At 42.0% G+C, this 25,511-nt stretch overlaps 4 protein-coding genes and 1 pseudogene across 5 annotated transcripts; 1 reads left to right on the top strand and 4 right to left on the bottom strand.

Annotated features, from left to right (window-relative positions):
* Positions 1–868: 868 nt before the first annotated feature.
* On the bottom strand, positions 869–6,519 carry rsph3 (radial spoke head 3). Its single transcript, XM_083557743.1, has 8 exons — positions 6,265–6,519; positions 6,062–6,149; positions 4,984–5,125; positions 3,145–3,290; positions 2,838–3,041; positions 2,579–2,741; positions 1,525–1,611; positions 869–1,037 (listed from the first exon to the last, which is right to left on the bottom strand). Exons 1-8 carry the CDS (start codon positions 6,375–6,377, stop codon positions 994–996), a joined length of 987 nt encoding a protein of 328 aa, XP_083413869.1. The 5' UTR covers positions 6,378–6,519; the 3' UTR covers positions 869–993.
* A 275-nt stretch (positions 6,520–6,794) lies between these two features.
* LOC310735168 (retinol dehydrogenase 16-like) lies at positions 6,795–9,385 on the top strand. The gene is made up of 5 exons (XM_083557744.1): positions 6,795–6,954; positions 7,844–8,158; positions 8,384–8,642; positions 8,719–8,882; positions 8,976–9,385. Exons 2-5 carry the CDS (start codon positions 7,846–7,848, stop codon positions 9,197–9,199), a joined length of 960 nt encoding a protein of 319 aa, XP_083413870.1. The 5' UTR covers positions 6,795–6,954; positions 7,844–7,845; the 3' UTR covers positions 9,200–9,385.
* Positions 9,386–11,713: 2,328 nt separating this feature from the next.
* atp5f1b (ATP synthase F1 subunit beta) lies at positions 11,714–15,705 on the bottom strand. Its single transcript, XM_083557745.1, has 10 exons — positions 15,522–15,705; positions 14,711–14,884; positions 13,587–13,761; positions 13,387–13,508; positions 13,123–13,307; positions 12,884–13,042; positions 12,683–12,805; positions 12,388–12,600; positions 12,091–12,292; positions 11,714–11,982 (listed from the first exon to the last, which is right to left on the bottom strand). Exons 1-10 carry the CDS (start codon positions 15,622–15,624, stop codon positions 11,885–11,887), a joined length of 1,554 nt encoding a protein of 517 aa, XP_083413871.1. The 5' UTR covers positions 15,625–15,705; the 3' UTR covers positions 11,714–11,884.
* Positions 15,706–17,219: 1,514 nt separating this feature from the next.
* On the bottom strand, positions 17,220–19,666 carry LOC310735236 (transmembrane protein 275 pseudogene; annotated as a pseudogene). Its single transcript, XR_014538188.1, has 2 exons — positions 19,572–19,666; positions 17,220–18,803 (listed from the first exon to the last, which is right to left on the bottom strand). The product of XR_014538188.1 is annotated as a transmembrane protein 275 pseudogene (transcript).
* Positions 19,667–21,939: 2,273 nt separating this feature from the next.
* mknk1 (MAPK interacting serine/threonine kinase 1) lies at positions 21,940–25,153 on the bottom strand (the record flags this gene model as incomplete). Its single annotated transcript, XM_083557833.1, has 6 exons — positions 21,940–23,110; positions 23,732–23,775; positions 23,851–24,015; positions 24,585–24,779; positions 24,866–24,961; positions 25,088–25,153. Coding segments are annotated over 6 exons (786 nt in total), but the record flags the coding sequence as incomplete, so codon positions are not given.
* Between the last annotated feature and the right edge of the window lie 358 nt (positions 25,154–25,511).

Genomic DNA, 25,511 nt, shown 5'->3' on the forward strand with positions numbered 1-25,511 from the left:
TCTTCACATCGTTTACTTTTATGCCGACGTGCAGATGCAAATCAGTGAATTTTACCGTCCCTTTTATAAATCTATAAATATGCATTTAGAGGCTTTATAGACTTGTTATTTCAGGGTTAATACATTGAATACATAACAACTCAATGTGTTTATACTACACATGTTATATAATGTTGCAGCTGTAGATTATATAATTCACCAGATTTTATATTGTATATGTTTTTTGTACGTGTTTATATAAAGGCAAGCTCAGCGAAAATGAACTCATTCTGACCCTAGTTTTTTTTTCTTAAATGCATTCAATCTCTACGTTGGTCTGATGTGTGTGTGTGTGTGTGTGTGTGTGTGTGTGTGTGTGTGTGTGTGTGTGTGTGTGTGTGTGTGTGTGTGTGTGTGTGTGTGTGTGTGTGTGTGTGTGTGTGAGTATAAAACTCCTTCTGGTATGTTACATAATTGTGGAGTTTGAACTGTTGGGATGCAGAATAAAAGCACTAACACACTCACACACTCTCACACACACACTCACACACACTCACACACTCTCACACACACACCACACACTCACACTCACAAACTTGTATTCATGTCTGTAGGTTTGTTAGGTAACTGCTTAACCTGTCAAATAATATAAAATGTATTAATATTAAAAACAGGAAATATATTTTTCTGTAGATTCTGTAAATTCAGCAAAATTGTTTTTTTACTTAAAATAAAGTAAAATTCATTCCAAAAATGAAGCTATGACAGTATTTTACAGTAATTAGTTATCAGGGAGTGGAGGACGAATGTTTTCTGAGATAAGCACCGTGAACTTTGTGCATGTGCATGCTTTAATGTATTAACAAAAAAAAACCCATAATAGTTCAAATAAAGTGATCAACATATTTGTTTAATACAGGATTACTTTCTCATATTCAGGAAACAATGAATACAAGGATAAACAACAACAACAACAACAACAACAACAACAAATCATCAGTTGCAGCTGGCTTTCTAAAAGCTTTCCTTACTGATGCTGCTCACTTCCTGAATGACGTCTGTAACAGAAGAGAAAACAGTGAGACGGGATGTTTTTCTGTCTAATGCCCACCATATACAAAAGGGAGGTAACGTCAAAAGTGCAAGAATGTAGAAACCGTATCCAGCATCAAACCATCTTCAAAAAAACACACAAATATGGAAAAAGAGAGCGAACTATAGCATGTGTACACATTTCTCCCCTGGTTAATGTGAATGCTCGATTCTAATTGGCTGAAACCATTTTAGCATCCAGACTGCACACTTCCTTATGACCATGTTTTAACTTTACGTTTAATACGTTTGAATGAGAAATGGCACAAAAAAAATAATTAAAAAATGGCACCGGGAGATTCATTATTAATAGAGATGTGACACACACACACACGACACACACACACACACACCTGGGTTATGTTATGAATATATGAATATATGGAAATAGGGTTAAAAAAAAAGTGTGTGTGCAATAAAACAGCTACATGTAATTGTTCAGATCATACTCACTGTCAAGCACTTTGCGTGCAATGTGGTTCTGTTCCGAATCATTGATCACTTCTGCCATCAGCCAGGGAAGGAATTTCGTTTCTATTTCTGTTCAATACAAAATGCAAACAGATCAGAAATAATTCATAATTTGTTGAAATTGTACAATATATCTCAGAATAAACACATCATTAGAAGGTGAGAGTGGGTTGAATGAGCAGTTCCTGGAACACCGAAAGTGCATGGGTACAGTGTGATCGCATTCATATGTATTTACCAGTCAAAATGAGCTCGTTAACGCTAATTCGTTTGAACTGAACTAATTTTATTCCTTTCTTTACTCAGAAGTATAAAAATGTATAATAATCTGAGGACAAATAATTTTTCATCGCTAAAAGTTTGTTTTACTGATTCAAATCGAGCACCAAAATCCGCCATGATGCAACATCCGGCAATCAAAACCGTCCGTGTGGAAACAAAGCACAAGTTCCCTTTGGTGTCCTGGTGATTTACGTCATTTAAAAACACTATAATCGCTTTAAAACATTTACAATAATATTTTATCTTCATGCTCTTTTTTAAGTTTGGATTCACTATTAATAAATATACATTTGCATAAAGTTTCCATATTTGTCTACGCACATGTTGATTAGAGCATTAAAATGTACCTTGAATCTTTATTCAAGGTACATTTAGAACAAATAAAAATGCATTCAATTATTAGCAATTAAATATTTAAATCGATTGACAGCCCTAATATTATACAGATAACTTTTTGGTCAACACAATATATTATGAATTTATTTAATAGCACTATACATGGATGCACCATGAATCTGACTCTGATTTGACAGCCATATTTATGCTGTGTGTTTCTTTATGAATTAAATCATTTGTATCTACAAAACACTGTACGATTTATGAGCAATTCTGATCCACATCTGGTGGATCTCTGCTGGCTGTTCTGAGGAGTTTCAGTGTGAAGTAAACGGGCTACCAGATGCTGATTCATCTTATTCAAACTTTACAGATGTTTCAGTTCGAATGCTTGATCTACAATAAACAAGAAACTCACCACTTTCCACCGGATCGTAGAAATATCCCCGGATTCTCAGATTTGCGTAGACGGAAGGAATCAGGTCAGCGAGATATTGTTGAGCGAAGGTTCGAGCAGCAATTTTATCTGCTGTTTCTTTTTCCTTCTTCATGATCAGTCTTTGCTGCTTGATCCTCCTCTCCTGCGTTTGGTCAGAATCAATTTTACAAAAATCAACCGGACTGTTCCTAGGAACAGAAAATAAGTTTGAAGTTGGACATGATGCAGTTGATTATACCTTCTCCTCAGTGTGGCGTCGCTGCTCCTCTTCCAGTCTTTGAATTTCCACCAATTCCGCGTTTCGCAGGTCCTGGAAAGCACGCTGCTGAGCCCTCAACACAGCCAGCTCTTCCTCCTCCAGGACTTCCAGGAAAGCCTGCTCCATGGTCTTCCCTACCAACACCTGCAGTATTGGTTTCACCTCCAGATTGAAGTCGAACAGCTGTAACCAAGAAGGACACTGACGTCAGGAGATGAAATATTCAATTGGATCGTTCAGTCCACAAAGGACAAATTATTAAGGAATAATGAATATGATCTGGTACCTCTCCTTCTTCTATCTGTGTCTCTGCGTCTTTGCCAGATTTGGCCGGGATAAAGAGAGGCGTGGCCGGCTTGTCCAGAAATGCGTCAGTCTGGCAGTCCACAGTGACATCCTCGATCTGATCACTCAGCTCTTCCAAATATAATTCTAGCACACAAATCAGAGTTAGGTGTGTGTCTAGGTGAGCATATATATTTATAAAAAATACACTGGATCTAAAAAAAAAACAGTTTATGCTTAGTGACTAATCACAAATATTACAGGAACCCAAAAAGTCAATTTCATCAAGGTCTATTAAAGAAATGTGTGATATTGTTAAGTCATGTGACCACATTGACTTGAAGTATAATCCAAGTCATGTGTCATAATCCAAGCCTAAATGGAGTACAAGTCATGTGACCCAAGTCAAAGTCAAATCCAAGTCGTGTAACCCAAGTCAAAGTTGACTCAGAGTCCAATCCAAGTCATGTGGCTTAAGTCCAAGTCGAGTACAAATTATGTGACCCAAGTCCATGTTAAATCTAAGGAATGTGACCCAAGTCAAACTTGACTCCATGTCAAATGCAAGTCATGTGACCCAGGTCAAAGTCAAATCCAAGTCATATAAACCAAGTCTAAGTTTAGTTCAAGTCCAACCCAAGTAATGTGTCCCAAGCCTAAGTAAAGTACAAGTCATGTGACCCAAGCCTATGTAAAATCCAAGGAATGGGGCCCAAGTCTAAGTTGACTCCTAGTTCAATCCAAGTCATGTGACTTAGGTCAAAGTCAATTCCAAGTCATGTAACCCACGTCTTAGTTGACTCCAATCCAAGTCTACGTCCTGTACCCAAGTCTAGGTTTGATCTAGGTCCAATCCAAGTCATGTGGCTTAAGTCCAAGTCGAGTACAAATCATGTGACCCAAGTCCATGTTGAATCTGAGGAATGTGACCCAAGTCAAACTTGACTCCTCCATGTCAAATGCAAGTCATGTGACTCAGGTCGAAGTCAATTCCAAGTCATGTAACCCAAGTCTAAGTTTACTTCAAGTCCAACCCAAGTAATGTGTCCCAAGCTTAAGTGAAGTACAAGTCATGTGACCCAAGCCCATGTAAAATCTGAGGAATGGGGCCCAAGTCTAAATTGACTCCTAGTTTAATCCAAGTCATGTGATTTAGGTCAAAGTCAATTCCAAGTCATGTAACCCAAGTCTAAGTTAACTTCAAGTCCAAAAAGTCAATTTCATCAAGGTCTATAAAAAATAAAAAAAAACATCTGCTACATATTGACTACTCTCACTATCTGATGCAGGTGATGAGAATATAATGATTAGAATCTGTAGACCAGAAACTTCAGTAAAGCTGCAGTAGATACACCACTGGCTTTGGTTATTTTCATTTAAATAAGGAATTTTTTCTCTCTAATTAACTAAAAGAATGTCAGGTCTCCTCCTCGATCCAGCTGCAACACTCAGCATGGTGAAAAAAGACAACAAAAAAAAAGATTTTATTCTGCACACCCCAGAAGTAAACCACAATTTATACAAATCAGCTGATCAGCAAAATCAAATAAACTGACATTTCTACACATTTTGGTTACAGCGCTAGAAATCACACCAGACCAATATATTGATATTATTGTTGATATTATGAAGGTTTTCATAGCTATTATGTTATTTGAATGGTCGTGGTGGTGATAATGAAGTTTCTGTCTGAGACCCATTTCTATATGCAAAGTTCTACCTTAAAGGAATAAGAGAAACTCTTAACAATATGATGGCAGAGTATAAAGAGTCATGTTTTTTTAATGATCCTAAAGGGAATCTGTGTAAATATAAGTTTCTATGATTCGTGAATAGCTACCAGTCTGAACGTCAATGTGCTTTCGGCCCTCAACTGGTTCTGGAGTTCTTATCCGATACTTCTCTTTGGCCTGCCGCTTTGCTGCAGCTCGTCGCATGGCCTCTTGGTGACGTTGGATCTCGACTGGGTCAGGCTGAGACGTCTGATAATCACATACATACAGCGTAAGATGTTATTTGTAATTACTGTGTTTTCTTAAATGCCGTCATCTGACTGCAAAACTATTAATAAAGCACATTACTAACATGCAAGAAAAAATCCCTCATTGCATCAACTGCATTTTTTAAAAAAAACACCAATGTTTGAAGGCTACTCCAAGACATGTGACCCAAGTCAAAGTCAAATTCAAGTCATGTAACCCAGGTCTAAGTTGATTTAGAGTCCAATTCAAGTCATGTGGCTGAAGTCCAAGTCGAGTACCAATCATGTGACCCAAGTCCATGTCAGATCTGAGGAATGTGACCCAAGTCAAACTGACTCCATGTCAAATGCAAGTCATGTGACCCAGGTCAAAGTCCAATCCAAGTCATGTAACCCAAGTCTAAGTTTACTTCAAGTCCAACCCAAGTAATGTGTCCCAAGCCTAAGTGAAGTACAAGTCATGTGACCCAAGCCCATGTAAAATCTGAGGAATGGGGCCCAAGTCTAAGTTGACTCCTAGTTTAATCCAAGTCATGTGACTTAGGTCAAAGTCAATTCCAAGTCATGTAACCCACGTCTTAGTCTTGTCAAGTACGTCATGTACCCAAGTCTAGGTTTGATCTAGGTCCAATTCAAGTCACGTAACCCAGGTCAAAGTCAAATCCAAGCCATATATACCCCAAGTCTAGGTTTATTTCAAGTCCAACCCAAATAATGTGACCCAAGCCCATATCAGATACAAGGAATGTGGACCAAGTCTAAATTGACTCCAAGTCACATATAGGTCATGTGACTCCAGTCCTCAGCACTGACTAATGGAATGGGATGATTTTCTCGTAAGAAAAACATGTCTAGATGCGGGATTTGATTTTCTTGCATGACAGTCACGTGATTTATTAGTGGCCCTTTTCCCACGTGTCCGTCACTAAATACTCACCACTGGCAATATGTTTTGTGCATATGTGCTTCCTCGAACCACACGTCGATCATACATGATGTTTCCATAGGCCTGCCGTCCTTCACCTCTGTATCAAAAACACGTGAATCAGTTAGACCGTGCTTATTAACACACACAGATGTGTGTATTGTTGTACAGATAAACCAGGTGTAGTAGTGATCTATGGATAAGGCAGGTCTTACTCCATCCCCACGGGGTCTGAGTACCGGAGGCGGTGTGGGGCGGCATGAGGACGGCTGGAGAAGGTGTATGATTCATTCGTAGGTTCCCTTTTGGTCTGTAACACCGAACTCATTTTAATAATATTAGATCATTAGGAAATTTGAATACAGAAAAAGAAGGAAAACAACCGAAAAGCCTCCGCACGAGAAACCGTCACGAGAGTCCAATGTCTGTTTATGGGCGTTGCCTAGCAACAGAAACTCGGCGTGACGTCACTCTGGGGCGCGTTCAGTTATTAGACAATTAATTACTCTGAAAGAAAAATCGGTTGTAATTATAATCACGATGTCAGCACCATTTAGAATGTTTTTATTTTTTAGATTTATTTATATAGTTATTATATTATAATTATGAGTTTGCACTGAACCTGAACTGCAGCCGTTCTGCGTTTTTTAAACTTTTACTTTAAAGTGTTTTCGACTTGAACGTTTTTTCTTTGTTTTTTGTTTTTTTCAATCTCAGACGCCACATACCTGAGTGCACGTGACGGATAGCTCTGCTCTTATTGGCTGTAGAAGTTTGGCTCCGCCTTCTGTTGAATACACAGATCAGTTGGTCTGGTGCTGGTTGTACAGAGGCGCTGAGAGCCACACCTGAGCACTGGGAGACGCACCTGAGCACTGGGAGACGCACCTGAGCACTGAGAGCAGGTAGGAGCTGATTCTTATTTTTAATCAAAGTTCAGAACTGAGCAGAAAGAGATACAAGTCTTTACTTAGTTCTGCATGATGCCTTCAGAAAACACCTGGATGTTAATGATGATGATGATGATGATTTAGGTGGTATTTAGGTTATTGTTGAGAATGTTCTTGATGATGGTGTTGTTGAAGTTATTCGCTATAAAAATCCAGCTGTGTGCAGCTGTGAGAGTCTTTCCGTGAAGAAGTGCAGGAAGCTTCACGCGCTGTCTGATCACATGCCGAATTCCTGCTATTGACGCTAATAAACAGCATGCGCGTTATTAATATTGACGTTAGCAAGTGACACTGAACTGTGGCCTGCAAGCCCCACCCCAACACACACACACACACACACACACACACACACACACACACACACAAAGATAACACCCTGCACACCCAGAGATTTCTGCTCTTTGGCCGACATTTCAGAGTTTCCTGAAGTTCCTGTAATCGTGTGGGTTTTTAGATCAGAACTCTCTTACTGAAAGAATCCGAGGAATAAAGAACGGATTGGGGAAAATCTGACTTCTAGCCAACTCACACAATCTCTTCAGCAGCTGGTTGATGTAGGATTTTAATTATTAATGAATTTTTTTTGGAGAGATCTGATGATCTTTGCCCTGCACATCAGTCTCTTATCAGTCAGGCTTCTGAAGCTGTGACACGAGTGAGTTCCTGTAGCGTCATCAACAAAGTTACCTGGTTTTACTTTTCATTCATTCCGACTCCTACATGCTGATCCACAGAACAGGTTTATTTGGGAAAGTTTGAGAGCAAAAACCTCACCGGTTTACACGTGGTGTTACGAAAACCGTACCAGGACTTTGCGTGATCTCCATGTCATCCCTCTGTGCAGCCATGTGGATGTACGTGTTTGCTCTGGTGGTCCTGTACTACGTGGTGCGCTGGTTCCGTGAGCTGGAGCGCGTCCCTGACCGGGGCAGTAAGTACGTCTACATCACCGGATGCGACTCCGGTTTCGGAAACCTTCTGGCACGCCATCTGGACAAGTGCGGCTTCTGTGTGGTGGCAGCGTGCTTCACGGAGAAGGGCGAGGAGGAACTGAAGAAGTCCTGCTCAAGCCGAATCTCAACGATTCATCTGGATGTGACGAGGCAGGAGAGCATGGACAAGGCTGCCAATTTTATAAAGGAGCTCGTGGGGCAGAAAGGTGAGGAGAAACACACATTATTCACCTTCATATCGTGGAGGTACAGAGGTGGTACAGCTGGGGGTCTTTGATATCATGGAAGGGTCTTTGGACTGGTTTGAGACTTTCTGAATGTGTTTGTTTTTCACAATCCTGATGTTTATGATCTGTTTCACCAATGGCTTGATCGATGATCTTGTGAACCCAAAACGAAACGAGGAAAACCTCTGTCTTGTCGTGTTCCAGGTCTATGGGGCGTGGTCAATAACGCCGGCGTCTCCGTTCCCGCGGCCCCCTGTGACTGGTTGACCCTGCAGGACTACAGGTCAATGCTGGCCGTGAACCTGGACGGAGTCATCGGCGTGACCCTGAGCGTCATTCCCCTGATTAAGAAAGCCAGGGGCCGTGTTGTGAACGTGGCCAGCGTGTTCGGCAGGATCAGTCCCGTAGGAGGTCCCTACACTGTCTCCAAATACGGCGTGGAAGCGTTCAACGACAGCCTCAGGTAGGATTGTACGGATCATAAAGAGGTCCCGTGAGCACTTTTACTGAACCCAAAACCCTTTTTTTCTGTGATTCAGGATCTCTATGAAGCCGTTCGGAGTGAAGGTCCTGTGTATCGAGCCAGGATTCTTCAAGACCAACGTGACGGACTCGGACTTATTGCTCAAAAGTGTTAAGACGCTTTGGGAAAAATTGCCCAAGGAGACCAAAGTGGATTATGGAGACGACTACGTCAGCAAAGGTATTTTGGGGTATTGTTAATAGATGCACATTTCCGTGGTTTGGAGAACGTTCACACCAGGTCTGATTGATGTTTTTTTTTTCTGCTGTCCAGTGGAAATAACGTTGAGAGAGAAGATTTCCAAGATGTCAGACAAAGACCTGATGAAGGTGGTGAGCTGTATGGAGCACGCCATCTCGGCCGTGCGTCCCCGTACCCGCTACTCCCCGGGCTGGGACGCGAAGCTCTTCTGGCTGCCGCTGTCCTACGCCCCCACGTGGCTCTCTGACTACCTGATGCTGAAGGACATCGTCAGACCTGAAAGAGCAGTGGCTTAGACCGGTGCTGTGCACAGCAGTGAAGTCCGATCTATAGATAATAACACGTGTGTGTGTGTGTGTGTGTGTGTGTGTGTGTGTGTAGTTTTGGAGGAATTAGTTGCCAATGCCCCTCGGACATGCACATCTTTATCACCTTTATTAAGCAGAATAACAAAAATAAACATACTTTTGATGGGAAAAAAATGTTTCTTCTTGATTTTTATTTGATAAACAGAAACACAACCTGAATCTTCCTGCTTTTTGAACTGCATTAACAGGAATCTGTTCACAGATCAGGACTAAAATATACACATCATTATTGTGTTCATGCACTACATTCACTCAAAGTCTTCAATAATAATAACAAAAAATGCAGACCTCAAGTATTGGACACCTGATTTTTAGAGCTGTAGACACCTGTTTTTGCAGGATTGCTTTAGACGCGAGACCATTACATTCTTCCCTTCACTAAACTTGGAGACCCAAACCTGGTCCAGCATGACACAAAACCAGCTCCATAAAGACCTGCTGCACATGGGTTGGAGTGGAAGATCTCCTGCTATAGACCTCTAACCCTACTGAAGCTCCTCACCAACATCAGTGGCTGAATGAATCTTGCCAAAATCTAGTGGAACATCTTCCCAGAAGAGTGGAGCTTATTATAAACGTAAATGAGAGCTAAATGTGTCTTATGCTCAGGTGTAAACAAGCTGTGGTTCCACTATTTCAGGAAATATAATCATTTCTACACAATACAGAATAGATTTATATCCTCGCTGGTATCTAATAAAACCTGGATATTTTTTTTATCTATTCCATAATAAAGATCTGAAATACAATCGTGTATAATCTCCACAATAATCCTGTGTTTGGTTTGCGTTTCTTAACAATATCAGGTTTCAGTCAGGAGCCGCCTGGAAAACCGGTGTCTTTATTGCACAAGTGTTTTAGTGTGCACACATTTTTTTAACCCTTCTCTCGAAAAGAAGATTATTAGAGACCATTAGAATGCAGTTTTACTGGTTTCCTCACATTGTGTAAAACTCATCAAACATGTTTACAACACCGGAAGCGAAGCCCACACGTGGTCTTCAGCAGAATGGATAAAAAAAAAAAAATTAATTCCAAAAGCACATTATTTCAGACCTGTAAAAGAACCACATTCTCTTCTACAACTGTTTGAATCTACCTAAAGAATGGAGCCAGAAAGCCTGGAGGTGTCTACTGCGTGCTCTGTGTAAGGATGTTAGATGAAGCCAGACGTAGAAAAGAACATGGGCACGGATTCTACACGACTTAAATGCAGTTCTTCCAAATGATATTCCTTCATCTGGTCTACAGGTGCTACAATCCAGAGCGACTTCTGTTCGCATTTGATCTCATTCATACACCTGAGCAGGTATGGAAAAGGGGCAGCTTGGTGTGGCTGGAACTTCAACTTAACCTTCAGAACCGTAACTGCTAATCGACCACCTCCTATTTTCAGATATGTTGAAGGATATTTGTGCATTTGTCTACACAATGTGTGTGTGTGTGTGTGTGTGTTTAAATTATACAGTCCTGCTAGAACACTAAGACTCAGGTTCTCTCTACAGCAGCACCAGAAACGTCCATGTGGAATCAAACGCAGATGCAAGAGCGCCGCTTTGTGGACAAACATACGCATCTACTTGGACTTGGTTGCTTTCTGCACATTAGTTTATAGAATTGTGAAGGTTTTAAAACAAAGCAGATATTTGCTGATTGCAGAACCCCATAAGTCCGACATCTGCTACATTTATTTTATGCCTGGAAACAGTGACTTTCAAATCTGACCTCAGAAGCAGGTTAGTCAGTCACTGACTTCCAGTAAACAGGCTTGTGGTCATGCTGCGATGGGTTCAAGTTTGTCGGATTTATAACCAAACTGCTGAATCCACAACACCTTAGTGAGGGACTGCTAGTTTGTGTAGGGGTTAGGTCTCGAACCCATGTTCTTCATGAACACCATGTTCTCCAACAAACCCCGAAGTGCACTCAGATTGACACGATTCATTCAATGACAAACTATTAAACAGCAGCTTTTTGGTCAAATATTTAGTTCTCAGTAAAACATCCCTCCGGTAAAAGTGTCCTTTTAAACCGTCACTCAAGTTCATTTGAAGGCAAAAACTTTTCACTCAAGTAATCAAAAAGGTACTATGATTTATTATGGCTACAACATTTATATAATTTGTCACAAATCTAAATGTTCTGCATGCTGTTGAACTGTATGCTGCTGATCAGTAGATCAAATCTAAAGTTCAAAACGGCGCGTGCGCTCGACCCCTGATCGGTTTATTTGAATAAGTGACGGATTTTGAATTCTGAATGCACCAAATTTAAAAACTCATGTAGGAACAGGAAAAATTGAGCATGAACGAACATCAGAGCAAATACATTGTCCAAATATCAGTGTTTCTCAATATTGTGCTGAACGATCAGTGCATTCCCACCTGAAAATCCATGCTGATAGACCCAAAATCCCATTCCAGAAACAGAAGCAACCGCACATTTCACGGTAAGACAGATTTATTTCTATCTTTGTGAGTGGAAACATTTAAATATAACCTCAGAATGACTGACAATACAGTACAATTGTTCAATGTGACTTTACAAACCAAGTGCTCCTCATTCCATTGCTAATTTTTTAAATCCTGCTCAAAAACAAATTTTTAATTTTGTTTACGAATGTTCCTCAGCCAGTTTCGCTGCCTTCAGGACGACCTCCTCAATGGGACCCACCATGTAGAAAGCCTGCTCGGGCAACGAGTCATACTCTCCTGTTCAAGAGAAAAGAGGATTTGGTTAAATTGCACTACAGACACTTTATATTCAACATTCCCATGTGAAATGCAATAGGGAAAAAATAAATAAAAAGTCCGTCAAACCTCCAAGAATGCTCTTGAATCCCTTGATGGTCTCCTTAAGGGGCACCAGCTTGCCCATGTGTCCGGTGAAGACCTCGGCCACCTGGAAGGGCTGAGACAAGAATCTCTGGATCTTGCGTGCACGAGATACAATCAGCTTATCCTCCTCAGACAACTCATCCATACCCAGAATAGCAATAATATCCTGCAGAGACTTGTAGTCCTGGAACAACAGGAATCGGGAAGTCAGATCAGCAGAACTTAAACTTAAAAGCACGAGCATTCCAAAAGCACTGGGTTGTACCACATTCCAAATACCTGAAGGATCTTCTGCACACCACGAGCCACATCATAGTGCTCAGCTCCCACAATGTTGGGGTCCATGATACGGGAGGTGGAATCCAGAGGGTCCACAGCAGGGTAGATTCCCAGCTCAGCGATGGCACGGGACAACACGGTGGTGGCATCCAAGTGGGCAAAAGTGGTGGCAGGGGCAGGATCAGTCAAGTCATCAGCAGGCACATAGATGGCCTAATGAAAGCCAAGAAATTAACCTAAATGTATTTCAAGAGAAAAAAGTTTATATTGCTTTTTTTTTAATCCAGGTACAAACCTGTACAGATGTGATTGAGCCTTTCTTTGTGGTGGTGATTCTCTCCTGCATGGTACCCATGTCAGTAGCCAGGGTTGGCTGATACCCCACAGCAGATGGGATACGACCCAGCAAGGCAGACACCTAGAAAAAGAACAAGACATGAAACTGGCTGCTCCCAAGATGTACCTCATGAAGAGTCAAATTATCTGTAATCGTGACCTCTGATCCAGCCTGGGTGAAACGGAAGATGTTGTCGATGAAAAGCAGCACGTCCTGACCCTCCTGATCACGGAAATACTCTGCAACGGTGAGACCAGTCAGAGCAACACGGGCACGGGCGCCTGGGGGCTCGTTCATCTGTCCGTACACCAGCGCGACCTGGAGGCAGAAAATATGTTCGTTTCTGCTCTAAAAGCAGCAGCTGCATGAAACCGAATGACTGCGCGACCCTGAAATACCTTTGAGGTGGCATCCTTCAGGTTGATGACACCAGACTCGATCATCTCATGGTACAGATCGTTTCCTTCACGGGTTCTCTCTCCAACACCAGCAAACACTGAATAACCACCATGGGCTTTAGCCACGTTGTTGATCAGCTCCATAATCAACACGGTCTTTCCGACACCGGCACCACCAAACAGACCTGCGCAAACGGTTCAGATGTTACATTTATAATAGAATCCAAACGTGTTTGGCTCAACGTGCAGGAGTCTGATCCGTACCGATCTTTCCACCCTTGGCGTAAGGAGCCAGAAGGTCGACCACCTTGATTCCTGTGACCAGAATCTCCTGCTCCACACTCATGTCTGTAAACTCTGGGGCCTCAGCGTGGATGGCAGCCATCCTAAAGACAACACACTTTGTCAAACGTACTGTGGAGCAAAACTCTGAAACAGTACGCCACGAACATGTGTGAGCTCACGTTTTGGTGGTGATTGGTCCTCGCTCGTCAATGGGCTCGCCGATGACATTCATGATCCTGCCCAGAGTCTCGGGTCCTACAGGGATTCTGATGGGAGCACCGGTATCCATAACATTCTGGCCACGCACCAGACCCTCAGTACCATCCATAGCGATGGTACGAACGGTGCTCTCCCCTGGTGGGTGGGGGAAAAAAAAAAAAAAATCTATTACTAAAATGCTGATATTGAAAACACCATCCACAATCCGAATCCTAATCACCAAGGTGGAAGATCCCTTTCAAATCAGCCCAATACCACTAAGCCATGCACAAACTTCAGTTCTACGTGTGAAAGTTGTTAACAGCGAATTCTTTTACTACAGTTAATCCTTTGTTAAAGCCATTCTATCAGATACTAAATCAGATTGGCTACAAACTAGCATTAAATCTTATCCAATGTAAAGAACATGACCCAGGATTTTCCCATCAGACTGTAGCATGTTCTACTCAACCCCCATGGGTTCAAACCCTCTCATTCACCTACTTAGTCTGCACACTGATACTGCGTTCTCCTTATTCTACATCAGTGTGTGGAATAAATAGAATTGAAATGCCGAGACATCACGTAACACCAGATCACTTCGCGACAAGAAACGTTTCCATTTATTCCTCTGACATTGCAAAACATGCCCTCAAATCTATAAACACAACAGATCATTTGAGGGACTTGTTTCGGTAGTCAGGACAGAGTGTAGGTATAGGGGGAGGTGGGCACATAGTGGTTAAAACTTTAAAACCTGAAGGTCATGAGTTCAAGTCCCAGCCACACCAAGCTCTACTCGGTTGTATGAATGAGAAATTGTAAATCATAAGCATGTCTGCAGAACGATGAAGTAAAATGTATAAGTTGGACACAATGCCGAATTACTCTAAACTAAAGATGTGGATGTAGGCAGTGTTTCAGGTCGTACGAGTGTGAAAAGTCTTTAAAGAAAAATGTTCCTTCAAATGTTTGAACGATTCCTTGTTTCAATCAGGAATACGATTCTACAGTCCGGTTCTGAATTTTGCATAAACCTCATTTTCTGGTGTTCAAGTTGATCCTGTGGGACTTTTGTGCACTAGCAGACTTTCTGAAGATTTACCCAGATGCTGAGCGACCTCCAAGACGAGCCTGGTGTCACGACCGGTCACCTCCAGGGCGTTGAGGATCGGCGGCAGTCCCTCATCGAACTGCACGTCCACGACGGCACCGATGACCGCCACAATGCGGCCGCTGGCGGCGGCGGCAGCAGCTGCGGGAGCGACATAATCCCTGCCTGGAGCACAGAAAATAACAGTTAATTCAATCAATCATGAGTTATTGAAAAAAAGAATAAAGAATAATTTCCGCACAGGTAACGAGGTTTCTGCGTTACCCTAAAACTGTACCGAGTTATCGAGAAGTCGAGGTCAAAACATTAGCATTTAGCTTCTGCAGCCGGGTAACACTGCACAGGTTGGCTAGCGGACCAGGAATGACTTTGTTTTTGTATATTGAATTAAAATAATGCAGAAAAACTCAGATATTAATTTGATTCGATATTTACGTTTTTCGAACTAAGGCGCACACTTGCTATATTAGCATCCAGTCAGTGACTAGCGCACTTCACCTCAGCTCAGCTAGCAGTCATGTCACTTCCACCATGACACATAAAGGTCATTACGATTTTACCTCATTCTCCATTCCTGCCGTTTCGCACTTCGTTACAGCGGAACAAAACGCATCATTCTCGCGACATAAACCCGTAAACGCGGATTATTCCTACATAAATGAGTCAAATTAAGTATAAACCGTCCTGAGGTAGTTTGCGGCCTGCCCGCATGCTGCCGCTCGGCCGCCCCGTCATGGCGCCGTCATTGATTCAACAAAACCATTTTATTTCTGTAACTAGTCAAACGAGCGCAAAGGCTTACGAGAAAAGACCGCTGGAGCTCCGGTGAAAGCCTTCAGAGGAGCGACCCCGGGCTTGAGAGCCTGCAGAGCCCCTGTACAGCAGCGTCCCACGGCTCCCAACATCTTCAAAATGGCTGAAGGTGGACCGGGACGGAGATTCGCAGCGGCTTATATACGACTCCGAACCGGGGTGTGTAGTGCGCATGCGCAGAGTATGGCGGCGTTCCTAAGGCGCATGCGTGGTTTTCCTGAAGGGCAGCTATGGCAGATAGGAGTCAGAGGGAAACGTGTGTTTTTGGGGTCTATTTTAATCTCAACGCCTTTCGGATTAAAAGGGGAAACATTCAACTCAAGCGCTAGAGCTACAATCTTCACTCACTTTTATTTTATAAGCAAATTTCTGGAAAGAGCTTGTAGCTCAGTGGTTACATGTCTGGATAACTGATCATAGGGTTGGAGGTTCAAGTCCCTATAACACCAAGCTGCCACTTTTGGCCCTTGATCAAGGTCCTTAACTCTACTCCAGGGGCACTGGTTTATGTCTGACCCCATCTTTCTAACACTGCCTAGATATGCAAAGAAATAATATGGCTGTAATGTACATTGCAAATCATTCATACAGGGATTGATGTAGTGAAATGCCTTTTTACGACTGTCCAGCATGTAAATAGAAAATAAAAATATAAAGTATAATAAAAGTGTAACTAACTATAACTATAATCCTTTGTTGTTCTTCAGAATCTTGCTTGGCCAACATGGGTCCAGGTTTAAAAATGGCAATAAAAAGGGAGTGGATTGTAGACAAATAGATATAAGCGTCTCTGTCATATGTAATAATGACGATCTTGTAAAAATGTCGAAAAATATCTAAAAAATAAACAAAAACAAAGAAAGTGAAGTAGGAGCAGTTGGCCTCTTTTGGGAAAGGGGTAGCTCAGTAGGTAAGATGTTAGCTTTCCGTTTGGCAGACACTCTTATCCGAATTGACTTACAATCATCTCATTTACACATCTGAGGATTAGGGGTCTTGCTCAAGGCAGCTTAGTGGTGCTGAGATTTAAACACACAACCTTCTGATCAGAACACCAACATTTTAAACACTGAGCTACAGCCTAACTTCTGAGTCTGATCATGAACTACCACAATACCACTACGACGTCCGATCGAAAGTTGCGAGTTCGAATCCCGCCACCACTAAGACGTTATTGTTATTATTATAATTATATCTCACACACAGGATTTAACCTCACCTCAGGATGAAAGCCTCACACTTTACACATAACTAATAGCATTATATGGTTCTTCACCATACAAATATATATATACTTTATCCAAGTAGAATACTTTCACGAATTCCTTTATTTGACATGGCACACAGGACTGTAAATGCTGTATATAATTACTGAGAACCCGAGAAACATTTTTTCAGCATGTTTGTTTGAAAAGCTTCAGACTTCATCTAGCTGAGACGAATCAATAGAAAAACACGGCTCAGAGGTTGAACACCTGCCCTGTTTAACAAGACTTCACGAATGAATGAGATTTTTGAGCTCATATAAGAGTCAGAACGTGAACCGGAAACGTTCGGCAGAAATCATGACCTCGTAGGAGGTCCTGCAGATAAAAATCAATTCGACAAAATTGTGATTTTTATAATGATTCATTTGACTGTTTTATTAGAATGTTTATTACAATTCTTATTATATCTCTCACCTGTTGTTACTTTATTCTCCATTGAAAATCTAACAAGAGAATGCAGATATCCAGTGTAGTATTTTAATTAGGAGAGGAAGGGAGTGGTGTTTGTCCTGTCTTGATGTGTTTCCAGACATTAGAGATGTCTGATTTGCTCTGCTTCGAAGGCAGCTGTAATTGAGCTGTAATGCACAGATGGTGCTGCTGCTGTGATCCTGTACAAACATGAGTGCACAGTAACATCATTAGCTGCAGCGTTTGGATGTTTGTCCTCGACGAAGCGGCACCTGCACGAGAAGGCTGGATTTAGCTTGATTTTGTTTTAATACGCCTTTAATCTCTCTTGTCTTTTAAAAAGCTGCTGTGTGGGAATCGGTCGTGTTTAAAGCAGTAGGAATGTCTACATTTATATAGCGTACAGCACACAATAGGACATTTTTATTACACTATAACCAAACAGATGAAAGCATTCTGAGATGCTCACCATGGAGGGAAAGTGTGATGCGAGGAGTTATTATATCCTTCTAGTCTGGCCATTTTTCCTCTCGTATCAACAAGGCGTCCTCTGTCTACTAACCAGTTGCTCACTCAATGGATTCAGATCACATCAGCATAATCATCCATGATGGATCTAAACGGTGATGCCTTGTATCTGCATGATCTTAGAGATGCTTCTGTTACCTAATTTAAAAAATGTTGTTCTGTGAATATCAGGTAGGATTGACCCAATGTGATGGACTAAACAATGAGAGTGATAGACAGAGGGTAGATGATCTTTCAAAGGTGAGGTAGAAGTCTTGTTCGTTTCCACCACGCATGAGCTTCTTTCATTTCAGTAACATCCACACTGTGAATCCAAGTGGAGGCACGACTGCGTATAAAGCATTATCACGTTAAGCCGAGATGTTCGGAGAGTGGAGGAAGCGCTGCTTCTTGCAAACTAGGAGATTCCACATGGCACGAGGAGCCAAAGTTATGTATCTCTGCCATCATACGAGTTAAGTGGAATCACATCATCTTCTCCAGGAGACAGTTGACAGAATGAATGGCTTCTATTTGGAAGGTTGCCTGTCTCTAAAGAGCAGAGCACGACAGCAGGTAGGTGGGTGGGACTAGAGTGGTGGGAGGAGCTTAGAGAGTTTGTTGGGCTGAGCTGAATGGCAATGGTGTCCTGTAAGGTGTGTTCACTGGTCTCCATCTCAAATGCTGGTCCACCCATCCTCATTAAACCCCAGTGGTCCTGTCTGGTGTCTGCGTGAGAAAACCGGGCGGACAGCCGGTGACTAAACAAGCAACACATTCCGAAAAAGGACAGCGCCACCACCAGGAGGAGAGGTCCTATGACGATGGGTGGGTTGCTTGCGGGCAGCATCTTAGCAAAGCCGAAAGCACCAACGAGGGTGATGTTGATTCCAGCTAGCATGATGCAAAGGCCACAGGCGCAGCACAGAGCCGGGGATGGTTGACTGTGCAGATGCTGCTGCTTCTTCTTCTCCTTCTTCTTCTTCTCCTCCTTCACCGTAGTCAGACACGAGGCTCGTTCACAGCAAATCATCCTCTCAGTGGAGTTCTGTAACTTTCTCTGCCCTTTCTTTTGAAGGTATCTGCTAAGGGACAGACAGAAATGATCATTGAATGCGGCAGGAAAGTGGAAAAAACATTCGCTGTTGCACTAATATCCGTCCGTCTGCGTGATGTTTCACAGCGAAATCTCGAGAGGGGCAATTCAATTAGTGCAGCCAAGTCCAGATGACTGCACTGAAGACAGGCTTTGGAAACAACTCAAATGGCAGAGTTATATAATTTTATTACATGGTGTGTCTTTTTTACAGGCTTCGGAACAGTTTGAGGCATTAAACATTAAACATGTCATACATTATCTATGGACACACGTTTATTTTACCGTGCAGCAGCAGTATAACATAAGAATCTACACCATATTAACAAAAAGTATCAACAAAAGTATTGGCACACCTGATATTTCCAGCCATAAGTATTTCTTCCCGACATTTTTGTTACACAATTGTTCGTTTTTGGATGCATGAAACTTTGCCTTAACTCACACAACTAGGAGACTCAAACCTGTTCCAGCTGTTTGTGCACAAAGCGATCTTGATGATTGAAATATATGCTTTACATCTGTTTGGAGAAACACCTTTAGGATGAATGTGAACACTGACTGCACCCTGGACCTCCTCATCTCACCTACATCAGGACCTGACTTTACTAACACACATCCTTATCTCTAAATGAGATCTACACCTTCACATCTTCATCCATATATTACATGTGCAATCAGTAACACATACCACACACAGAACAACACATTGATTATTGTATATAAAATATATAATAGGAAAAGATCTAACACTTACCAAAAAGCTACCAGCCTCACACTCAGAGCTTTATAAAAATAGATGCTCTGGATATGTAGCGATGTTCTTGAGCACAAAGAGTCGTCCAGCCGAGAGAACGATCACCGAGGTCCTTCCAGCTGATTTATAGAGAGCACCTCCTTCCACGCCCACCACCGTCTGCACTCCAGACTACAGAGGCGCCATGTTTTATCATTTATCATTACACCGTGTGGACTTTTAATACCCTCTGCCTCGGTTTTCAATATTTATATTATCAGTGAAAGAGATCATGTTTGAGAATCAATTACAGAATTGTGTAAAAAAGGTCTAAATGAAGAGAAAATGACGAGTTTGACAGATTCGTTTATCAGAAATAGAACAAAAATGATCTTTAAGCATCTCTCGATTGATTCGAGGTTCGGCAGAGTTGACAAAGTGCAAACAGCAACAGATGGCTTAAGGTGGACCAGGCTGGAGCTGGAAACTGAGTGGAAACGATGGTGGATCTCTACGTTAAATAGACACATATACAACTGGAAAAGTGAAGTATAGCCTGTTATATACAGTAATACACTGTAGCTACCAGACGAAAAAGTTGGCACGGGGGCATGTTTACCATGGTGTAGCATCTCCTCTTCTTTTCAAAACTCAAAAACTTAAATTTGTTGGAATTTGGTCCCATTCTTGCCTGATATCAGTTTCCAGCTGCTGAAGAGTTCGTGGTATTTTACATTTAATGATGTGCTAAATGTTCTCTATAGGTGAAACATCTGGCCACCGGGACTCTTCTCCTACGAAGCCATGCTGTTGTAATAGCTGCAGTATGTGGTTTTGCATCGTCCTGCTGAAATGCACAAGGCTTTCCCTGAAATCCACGTCTTCTGGAGGGAAGCATATGTTGCTCTAAAACCTTTATAAAGTGCCTTCCGAAACACGCGAGGTGCCCATACCGTATGCACTTCTGCACCATCAGAGACGCTGGCTTTTAAATCGAACGCTGCTAACACACTGGAAGGTCCCTCTCCTCTTTAGCCCGGAGGACACGGCTTCCGTAATTTCCAACAAGAATGTAAAATTTGGACTTGTCTGACAATAGAACACTTTTCCACTTTGAAACATTTTAAATGACCTTTGGCCCACAGGACACGATGGCGCTTCTGGACCATGTTCACATATAGCTTCCTTTTTGCATGGTAGAGCTTTAGTTGATATTTGCAGCTGGCCAGCAGATTGTGTTCACCGACAGGTGTTTCTGGAAGTATTCTTGGGCCCATTAAGTAACGTCAATGACATAATCATGCTGATGAGTGATGCAGTGTCGTCTGGGGACCCGGAGACCACGGGCACCAACGAAGGTCCCTTACGCACCGAGATTTCTCCAGTCTCTCTAAACCTTTTGATGATATGTACTGTACATGATGAGATTTGCAATGCCTTTGCAATTTGACATTGAGGAACGTTGTTTTTAAAAGTATTCCACGAGCTTTTTACGCACTCGTTCACAGATCGGATAGACTCTGCCTCTCTAAGACCTCCCTTTTTTAGCTAATTATGTTACAGACCTGATGTCAGTTAACTTGATTAGTTTCTAGATGTTCTTCCAGCTGAATATTTTAAAAATGCCGGGCTTTTTCAGACCTTTGTTTCCCGTGAGACCTGTAGCATGCAGCTCCTTTCGTGCATAAAAGTGTAAAATGTATCAGTTCAAACATTTATGTTTTCTATGTTCTACTGCAAATTAAATATTGGCTTATGTTATTTGAAAGTCTTTTAGTTAAAAAATAAATAAATAAAAAATTCCACACCATCAGCTTCAAAATAGGCCCCTTGAACAGCAATACAGTGTTCCCAAAGTTCTTCTGGAACGTGTTCTGGAAGTCTTCGTGAGGCCTTGTGCTGCCACCTGCTGGCATGTTACAAAACTGGTCTCAAAGCTTTTTGATACGGACATCTACAAGGGCTTAATGAAGGGTTTGAGGTGCACGCAAATTATGCAAGTCAGATGCTGCAGGCTTCAGACACCAGGACCGATAGACAACATTTTCCACCACCCCATCATCAAACTACATTTCCAGAGTTCCTCCCAAGAGCACTGGTTTCAAGCAATAAATATTCTTTGATTGGACACTGGTTCTCTCTTTACTACAGCCATTTCAAATCCCTGCAGTAGGAAGAAACCAGAGAACCCAGAGGAAACCCACATGAACATGGGGAGAACCTCACACAGGGAGGAACCTGAACCCATGAGGTGGAGATTTTACCTGCTGTCCTTTAAACATTATTTTTGCAATAAGAATTAATCTAAAATTAACTTGATAATTGAAACATGAATCATTTTTCCGCTAAGATGACACATTTAGCAAAAAAAAGACAATACAATCAATAGTCTGGGAAAATAATCACCAGTTTAATCGTTGTCTGGAAAGTTGTAGAAAAAAATCCTAAGCCAGTAAGAGTTCGCTATAAATCAAAAACACATTTGCATTGAATAAAAATTCAGACACTTGCTCTAAAATTGATCGAAATGAAGTTACACTTAGAGAATTCATAAAATATTTAATGAAAATAACTTCCTATGGCGGAACATTAAAAAGAAAAAAAAACATTATAATATAAAAACAGAAAAAAAAGGTTGAGCGTGCAAAACGACGAGAAGAAAAAAAAAGAAATCGGTGACGTTAAAGACGTGCGATACCTGTTGAATCCCATGATAGCGTGTGGTGTATAACGTGTCTGCTCTGAGACGCTGCTGGACACTGGGTCTGATCAAATGTGCAAACTGGGTGTGAGGTAAAAACATAGAATGCATTTAAATATATATTTATAAATATAAGCCCATTTCACACAACAGCATTTCTTAAAAAAAAAAAAAAAAGCCATCAAATATTTAATGCTCTTATAATCATCACTAATGATAAAAAAATCACAAAGATCTACAAATATATCCACATATCCACTATATTGCCAAAAGTATTGGGACGTCTTTAGATATAGTACCTGCCTTTCGTAACACTCTTGTGTCTGATGAACACGAATATCCATAAGTTCACTCCAAAATCTAGAACATCTTCCCAGAAGAGTGGATGGAATTAGAAAAGCAAATTGACCAGGTGACCCGATACTTTTGGCAATACAGTGTATATAAAGCAACATCAAGTGCATAAAGTAAATCTCTGCATATATAAGATTAAAAACGCTCCCCTTGTTTTTCAGCACCATAAATCTTCAAATCAAACACTGAGAAACATCTTACAGTTTCATAGTTTCAGTAGGTTCCTACTGAGTAGGTGTGTGAGATGTAAGATGATGTCCACTGCTGTGTGTGTTGGGCGTGAGGTCACTCTGGAACCTGAGTAGTGTTCGGGTACTGGTTGGTGCTGCGGAGGGCGAAAGCCTGCGCCCTGCGTCTCGCCAGCCTGGAGTTGGAGGGGGGCGAGAGCCTCATGGAGCACATGATGGTGCTGTTATCGTCCTGCTCTTCATCCTGCTGCGACAGCTGCCTGTTAAAGGCGATGGCTTCCGCCGCGAACTGGGTCAGGTCCTTAGTGCTGCACTTTCTAATAAGCGACACAGAAACCCCGGGTTACAGTCCAGAATCCAGTTTCATACGACTACAATAAATCCACACACAACACGGTATTGAGATTATACGAGGTGGTATCAAAAGGTTTCGAGGTTTGGATCACGCCAGCAGATGGCAGCACAAGGCCACGCGCACAGTCACAGGGAGCACCGACCTTCATAAGACAGTGTGCCTGTGTGAAACGAGAGCCGTGCAACTGGTGCTGTTCTGACCACGTGCGCATCCTGTCACCTCACACGTGAGTTTCACGATCTCACCTCCACCCTACTTGTCAGATTTGCGGAGACCGTTGCGGAGATCCGGTGAAAATCGCAGAAGGCGCTTTGAAAAAAAGACGTTCAGAACACGTTTCAGAAGAACCCTGGGAGAGCTGGATTACTGTGCAAGAGGACTATATCAAAGGTGATCGCGTGGAAACGTAAACGGAGCTCGCTTTTCGAAACGTTTTGATACCACCTGGTATATAAGAACCAGTCAGATGCCTACAAAACAGTTCTCACAATCATGATTTGCATATCGCACATTTCTCCCACGTCAGAAGTCTATTTTCCCATAAAACCACCACGGGCATCAAAAGTATTCTGAACCTGAATACCTTTGTAAAACATGTGGAGTTGAAAGACCTCGTTCAGGAGCATCCTGTAAAGAAAAACACAAGCATGAGCCAAGTGACAGGAGAGAAAATGGAGAAAAAAGGAGAAGAAACAGACGTACCCCCTGAACCCACGGGTGTTGTAAGACCTGAGCTGCACTTAGTCTCAGCGTGGCGTCTCGCACCAGCAGCCGAGAGATCAGGTCTTTGGCGTCGTCTGAGATGTGAGACCAGTCCCGATCCCCGAATTCATATTTCCCCTCCTGGATTCGCTCAAACAGGCTGATCTGCATTAACACAGGACATGTGAACACCTTCAGTTGTCGCCCTGATTTGAGGAGTACGAGTGAATATATCAATGTTGCAGAATCATAACTGACCAGCAGGTGGCAGAAAAACGCGAATTGGAGCTCATTGGCACAGCAGTGAATTGGCAGTAATGGAGAACATTAACAGAAGGAAAAGACAGAAACAGTTTGGGAATTTTTTCCCCCTGTTTTTAATAAAACTAAGCGCAATGGAAACATTATTAAATAAAAGAAACAAATCCAGAAGGGTATAGTATTTAGGGAGCACACAGTAAAAAAGAAAAAAAGAAAAAAGGGAGATTAATTTACACAAAAGTGAAATCTTTAAAATATGTATTTGTTTTGGATCAGAGGGTCACAAGTTCAAATCCCAGCACCTCCAATTCCACTTCCGGGCCCTTGAGTAAGGCCCTTAACCCTCACCTGCTCGGTGGGAGTCACTTTGGATAAAGCTATAAAATACTGTATGTTTGATAGGATTTAATAATAAATATCGAATCGATATCTACACAATTCAGTGTATAATTACTGTAGATACACGTACGCACCTGGCAGGCACGGCAGGTTTCCCCTTGTTCCCAGCCGCAGTTAGTTCCACAGTGGCCAGTAAAAGGCGGACTGCCGCTGAGCAGAATGTACAGGATCACGCCGAGGCTCCAAAGATCACACCGCTTATCGTAGAACGAGGCCTCGTCTGTAAATACCTCCACCACCTCGGGGGCCATGTACTCAGCCGAGCCACACTGACGAGGGAAAACAGAGACGCTGTGACTGCTGAAGAAAAGTGCTGCAATTAAAAAAAAAAAAAGGACAAATGGTTTTTATTTACCGGTGTAGTAAGTTCAGGTGTAGTTATGGGGGTACAGGCGCTGTTTAACTTCACACCGCTTCCCAAATCAAAATCACAGATCTTCACCGGAGACACCTACAGACACAAACACAGGTACAGTCCTTACTACTACAACCGGAAACCTTTTCTGACCTTCAGCTCAGTCAAAACAAACAAATCAGACGAATGAAAGTGCTTCAGACGTGTCAGAAATGGAAATACCTTGTCGGAATATTCACACAGGATGTTTTCAGGTTTCAGATCCCGGTGAGCAATTCCTACAAGAGATCAAAGATTTATTAATGCTATAATTCTTTATTTATACACACACACACACACACACACACACACACACACACACACACACAGTACAGCCAAAAGTTTGTGGACACCAGACCATAACATGTCCATCTTTGTTTTTTAGCATCCCATTCCACATTTCCTCTTATTATAAGCTTCTACTGTTTTGTGTGAGATCCATGCGTCCACCATGTGTGTGTGTAATAGGGTTGAACGCTATAGAGGGAGATCTTCTACTCCGACCCATAGAAACCAGATCTTCATGAAGCTGGCTTTGTGCACATGGTGGAACAATTTTTGTGCAGGAAACGTCCCAATACTTTTGGCGATACAGTGTATACGGTCG

Source organism: Silurus aristotelis, assembly GCF_946808225.1.
Source record: "Silurus aristotelis genome assembly, chromosome: 13".
NCBI classification, from domain to species: domain Eukaryota; kingdom Metazoa; phylum Chordata; class Actinopteri; order Siluriformes; family Siluridae; genus Silurus; species Silurus aristotelis.